The sequence below is a fragment of the Microtus ochrogaster genome, linkage group LG5, assembly GCF_000317375.1.
Source record: "Microtus ochrogaster isolate Prairie Vole_2 linkage group LG5, MicOch1.0, whole genome shotgun sequence".
Classification (NCBI taxonomy): domain Eukaryota; kingdom Metazoa; phylum Chordata; class Mammalia; order Rodentia; family Cricetidae; genus Microtus; species Microtus ochrogaster.
The window spans coordinates 41,007,773-41,013,763 of NC_022031.1; the positions used below are offsets into that span (position 1 = coordinate 41,007,773).

At 51.3% G+C, this 5,991-nt stretch overlaps 1 protein-coding gene across 1 annotated transcript in view; it reads left to right on the forward strand.

The window, feature by feature from the left end:
* The window catches only part of Ccdc180 (coiled-coil domain containing 180), a 53,214-nt gene that overhangs the window by 4,462 nt on the left and 42,761 nt on the right, over positions 1-5,991 (forward strand). The window contains exons 4-8 of the mRNA XM_013351798.2: positions 1,079-1,167; positions 2,836-2,945; positions 4,713-4,841; positions 4,919-5,029; positions 5,145-5,240. Of these exons, the coding sequence (XP_013207252.2) occupies positions 1,079-1,167; positions 2,836-2,945; positions 4,713-4,841; positions 4,919-5,029; positions 5,145-5,240 (535 nt within the window). The remainder of the gene's footprint in view (positions 1-1,078; positions 1,168-2,835; positions 2,946-4,712; positions 4,842-4,918; positions 5,030-5,144; positions 5,241-5,991) is intronic.

The following is a 5,991-nucleotide window of genomic DNA, read 5'->3' on the forward strand; positions in this document are numbered from 1 at the left end:
AAAGCTCTGAGAAGGAGGGTCTTGACTCACTGCTTTGGGCCAGCGACATTTGAAATAACAACGTCTGAAGTTCCCTGCTCACGCTGCAGTCCAGACCTGTAGTCTTCTCCCAGCTGTGGGACTCATTAGGAGACAGCTGGACGCCTGGGGCCTTGGGTCTCTGGTGCTTGCCTCACAGCTGGTGCGTTTATTCCAGACTCAATGTCACAGTCCTCCCTGCTGGTCCCCCCGCCCTGTGCTCCCCCTCCTTTGTCCCTGGCCGAGTTGGTTAACCCAGAGATCTCAGCTCATCGCACCTAGATCCAACCCTATGGGGGCCTTGGTGTCACAGAGTGGCTCTGAGAGTCCAGCTCTGCTTCAGATTATGGCTCTACATGCCCTTCTCAGAAAATGGGTTTGCTCCAGCTGCCTCATAGAATGGTGTCTTGGTTACAGTTCCAGAGGGTTAGAGTCCACGGCCATCATGGCGGAGAGCATGGCAGCAGGCAGGCATGGTGCTGGGGCAGTAGCTGAGAGCTTCCATCTGAGCCACAAGCATGAGAGAGAGAGAGAGAGAGAGAGAGAGAGAGAGAGAGAGAGAGAGAGAGAGAGAGGGGAGAGGTGGGGGAGCACTAACTGGGAACGGCATGGACTTTTGAAACCTCAACACTTATCCCCAGTGACGTGCTTCCTCCAGTAAGGTCATACCTCCCAGTCCTTCCGAAACAATTCCACCAAGCATTCAAATATGTGAGCCTCTGGGAGCCATTCTCGTTCAAGCCACAGCTTTATTAATTAATTTGTTTGTTTATTCTTTATTGGGCTGTTCACCTTTGTGATCCTTAGTTTCCAACGATTCCAGCTCCTGACCCCTACTGGCCAGGTAAGGGCTTTACAGCTTGTGTCTGAAGCAGGCATCTAACTTTCCATCCAGGGACCCTCAGGGACTGCTTGGTTGGGGTCAGCAGCACTGGTTGGGAGCCCGGACATTGCCTCCAGGGCTCTCTGGAATAGGAGGCAGCCCGGGCGGTCGCCAATGCCCATGCCGTCCTGGGTGGGGGTGGGGTCAGGGTTAACTCTTGCCCACTTGTTTCCTCAGGGAGAAGGAACAAGCCAGGAGGGAAAAGATGCGAGAGACGGAGGACATGATTGCTGTCCGAGAGGTGCAGGGCCTCATGGACGACATCGGTGAGCCTCCTGCCCTTCAGCCCCAGGCCTGTCCCAGGCAGGAAAGTTTCCAGATGGCAGGATCTGCTGTGGTTCTACTTCAGGGGCTCCTGCCGCCCTCACTGGGGTCCTCTGTTCAGTTTCCCAGAGGATGTCTTTTGGGCACTCCCCCCCAGGAGCAACAGCCAGTGGCTGCTGCATGGTGGGCGATTCCTAGGAAGGACAGAGCTCACTGCTGGGTGTGATGCGGCTTCTCAAGCCATGTTTTCACTTCTCACTACATGCGTCACTTGACCACATGTGGGTGCCCTGTGTCTTCGTGATTAGAAAAACAGAAGGTACAACGCCTGTTGGCAGTCATGCCCTTCTGCCGAGAGCCCCAGCCCCATTACCCCAGGTGACAGCCAGCGTCCAGCTTCCTGGATAAACAGAGCAGGTGACAGGGCTGGAGGCTGAGGGTTCAGGTTCACATCCTGCTCAGCTGCCCGTGAGTTAGTTCTTTAGCCACCAAGCCGGGCTGCGCACATTACAAAAGGTGAGTAACAGCACAGCCTCAGTTTCCTGGGTTGGTCCTTGGGTGCAATAGAAGGATGCTACCACATGGTAAGCAACACTAGTGTTGGCTAACATTGCTGCAAATGGTCCCTCTCTGGCTAACAATGGCTCACCTTACTGTATTTCCTTCTTGCTTGCTTTTTTTGTTTTGTTTTGTTTTGTTTTGTTTTGTTTGAGACTGGGTCTCCTTGTTATGTAGTTCTGGCTGTATTGGAACTCCCTATGCTGATCAGGCTGGCCTGTAACTCACAGATGTGATTCACCTGCCTCTGCCTCCCGAGTGCTAGGATTAAGGGTGCATGTCACCACTGGCTTTCTCTTGCCTTCTGTCGACCTCACAGTGGCACAAAAGCATACCCATAAGCTATTCTCCTTTTCACTTTCAATACAGATTTCAGCTCAGTCAACATTCTGTCACAAAACAGGCTTGTATTAGATGATCTTTGCTCAGTTGTAGACAAATGGAAGCATTCTGCATTGTGGACTGGACTAAGGTTTGATGCTCACTAGATTAGGTATAATTAAATGTATTTTCAGCTTACAGTATTTTCTCTTCATAATTATTTTACCAGATCGGAACTCCCTTAAATCAAAAAAGCCTGTTTATTTGTATCTATAAAACGTTTGTTGTTGTTGTTGTTGCTTTGTTTGTTTTTAACACAGTTCCACTAAGTAGGCTAGGCCGGCCCAAAGTTTCAGATCTTCTTGTCTTTTTTAGTGGTGGGATTGCAGGTATGTGCCATCCACATTTGGCTGAAACTGTTTTAAAGAAAACTACAATCACTCTCATTCTGTAGACACCATTTGGGAATTTTGCCCCAGTAGCTGTCTGTGTACTTACTTGTGGTACAAGGGGTTGAACCCAGGGCCCTCAAGCCTGTAGGCAGGTGCTCAATCGCTGCACGATATCCCCACCCTCACCCCCACCCTCACCCTCGCCTGTGAGTCTGAACCTTGTTCCCTGTAGCACTCAGGGTCATCCTCATCTTTTCCTTAAGTCTCTGCCATGCTGGCCTGGCTTTGGGGTCTGCCTTCTGACCTCAGGCCTGCATGCTGCGGCTCTCTGCCACGCTGGCCTCCCTGGGAACCCTGTTCTCTGCCGGCAGGCTCATCAGCTCTGTTGTGGCCCTGCAGTTTCTGAGAAGAGGCGCTCCATCATCCTCCAAGCGCAAGAAGAATTCAAGAAGAAGAAGTACCTGAGTGCACTGAGGAGCTTTCAGGAGGAGATTGAGCAGATCGGGGTGGTGAGGCCCTGCTCCCCTCTCCTCTGTTCTGTGGCTTTCCCTGGGTGGAGAGGTGTGATCTCATTGTCCTCAATCTTCCTTCTCCTCCTCTCTCCCTGGGTGGTCCTCGATGTCACACCAAAACAAAGGCATAGATGGAATCACAGAGGATGTGTTCAAGGGGCTTGTTACAGGGATATCCTAAGTACAGGCTCCCTTCACTCTCAGAGAATCCCCCTAAGGAAGCTAGAGACTCTTACCTCATCTTGCAGAGAGGTCCAGAGTCTTACTAGAACAGGTACGAAAGGGGCCAAATCCGAACTAAGTTCGTTTGGCTCCAAAGTGCAGTCTTTACCTGATGCCAGTCTTGCCGATGGAGAGGCAGAGGTATCTAAGGATGCAGCCCAGACAGTTTGGCATGTGTGGGGTCTGTATTAGTTACCTTGCTGCTGCTGTGATAAAACACATGACCAAGACGACTTATGGTTCCAGAGGGCTGACTCCATTACAGTGAGGAAGCCTGGTGCGAGGCAAGTGGCAGGCATGGTGGCAGGAAGCTGAGAGCTCACGCCTTCAAATACAAGCACAAAGCTGAGAGAGCAAGCAGGAAGTAGGGTCTCAAGGCCTGTGTTCAGTGACACACTTCCTCCAACAAGGACACACCTCCTAAACCACAAGGGCACACCTCCTAAACCTCCACAAACAGCGCCACCAACTGGAGATCAAGTGTTCGAATGCCTGAGGCTCTGGGGGCATTCAAATCACCACAGATTCTTCCATATTTCCCCACCCTTGGCTCCTGTCCCTTTCTAGACCTCATCTCTAACTACACTGGGACCCGGAAGGTTCCTAAATGAGAACATTTATTCCTTCCATACTCCTCTCTGAGATGCAAGCCTGCATCTCTCAGTTCTCTCTTCTCCGACTCCCTGTCTTGAGTCCCAAGAACTGGCTGTGTGTCCACAGCACTAAGGGCAGACTCCAGTCTTGTCATCATTATGTCCCAACTAGATGCCAACCCTACTGTCACTGCGTCTCCACTGCCATTAGCCTTGGCTTTCATATCCAAAGTAAACTTTTTTTTTTTCATTTACTCCTTTATTGACTGTTGAATACCAGTTCCAGGCTCTCAATGACACGAGGGCATGCGTGACCACTCCTAGGCATGGTTGAGGAGAAGGATTTTATTGTAGATATGAAGGAGGGTACAGCCAGAGGCATCCGGACTGAACAGGGTCATGAGAGGAAGGGAGGGGAGTGAGAGAGAGCAAAGAGGAGAGAGAGCAAAGAGGAGAGAGGACCAAGAGAGGGAGCCAAGAAAGGAATACCAAGAGGGAAGACGGCCAAAATGGCAGGGCTCTCTAGGAAAGAGAAGTGAGGGAAGGGAAGCGAAGCTCAGGCCTTGAGAAGGGTGGGGTGGGGCGTGGTGAGAATTGTTGAGAAGAGCCACAGGCACTGAGGAGCCTAGAGGCCAAGTAGACACTTCGGTACAGTAAGAGGGCCATGGTTAGGCATTTGTCCTGAGTTTCTTTGGGAGCTGACAGACTGGTCTGATGGCAGCCCCTCCTTCAGCTGCTGAGGGAAGAACCAAGTGGCAACCCAAGCCACACAGGCACTGTGCCTGGCATCCTGCAGGGTGCCCTGGTCCTCTGGTTCCTTATCAAGCTTCAACTCCCCAGGTCCAAATAATCCTTCTTGAGACGTGTTGGGGTACCTCCCATCACAGGGAGGACCACTTTCTATCTGTGGTGTTAATGCCCTAACCCTCAGCCTCCTGGTCTATTGCAGGAGATGGAACCTCTCATCCTGGAGAAAGGGGAGCTTCTTTTGAAAAAGATGTTGCGGTCCGATGAGGATGTTGACCAGCTCTTCAAAAAAGTTGAAAGTGAACCGGACCTTGAGAACTACACTATTGAGGTAGGGGTCCCCGGGGGCTGTGCCTGACCTTCCTACCTCTCTAGGAGCCCCTGGACTGACCGAGTTCCCCTGTGCAGACACTACTGGAGCTGTGGGAGAAGGTGGCTGAGAGATTCACACAGCAGAAGCAGGAGATTAAGGAGTTAGATCAAGAGCTGTTGGCCCTGGAGGTCTCTCGAGCCGACAAGGCAAGTGGGCTGCACGAAGGCTCCTTTCTTTAGAAGGGTTGCGGGGCTGCTTTCTTTTTCCTGTTAGTGCTCTAGGAACTGAGAGTCACTCACAGGGGTGCCTTCTCCTCTCTAGCTAAAGGACGTATTGAAGAGATATGTTGACATCATAGAGAAAACCACCTACCTCCTGCAGCCTGATGTATACAGGCTGATAGATAAAGAAGCCATGGTGAGTGGTGGTCTATGGTGGGGAGGAGCGTAGCCTAGGGTATCCTGTACCTGGTGTCTCAGGAATGCAGGACACATCTGTGGTGTCCCTAAGTAACTCAGGTAGGCTTCTCTGGTTAGGAACCAAGCAAAATTTCCAAGCAGCCATGTGAAATGCTTTCACGGTTTCCTGTGGTATAGCTGCATGCCCACACTCAGCCATCACTTATTGGGCCATGTCCCAGCTGCTGTGTGTGTAGTACAATGGGCACTACACTCTGGGGTTGCTGTCTTAGACCTTTCAGTGTCCCAGGGTTCCCCACCCTTGCCAGTCCCACCTGCTCTGGCTTCCTTATTCTTCCTGCCTCTCCTACCTGTCGGTGGTACCTGTGGCTGCCCCACCCCTGCCTCTTGGCTCTGTCTCTTTACTGCCAGTTTCTCCCACCACTGTCTATGATGATGGGAAGTAAGAAATCCAAGGTTGTTCATGAGGTCTCCAGAGTAAAGCCTGACTCTTCTGCTGTGTGAAAGGGCTCTTGCTTGGACTGCTCAGGGGTGCAGTGTGCAGTGGTATTTGTGCCAACCTAGTTTTCCTTAGGTCTTCAATTGGGATAGCAGTGCTCCCTGCCAGGACATGTTTGGAGGGTGACAGCAGAGGTCTTGACAGTAATGGTCATTCTTACTTTAAAACTGTATTCCTTTTTTTTTTTTTTTGGTTTTTCGAGACAGGGTTTCTCTGTGTCTTTGGAGCCTGTCCTGGAACTAGCTCTGTA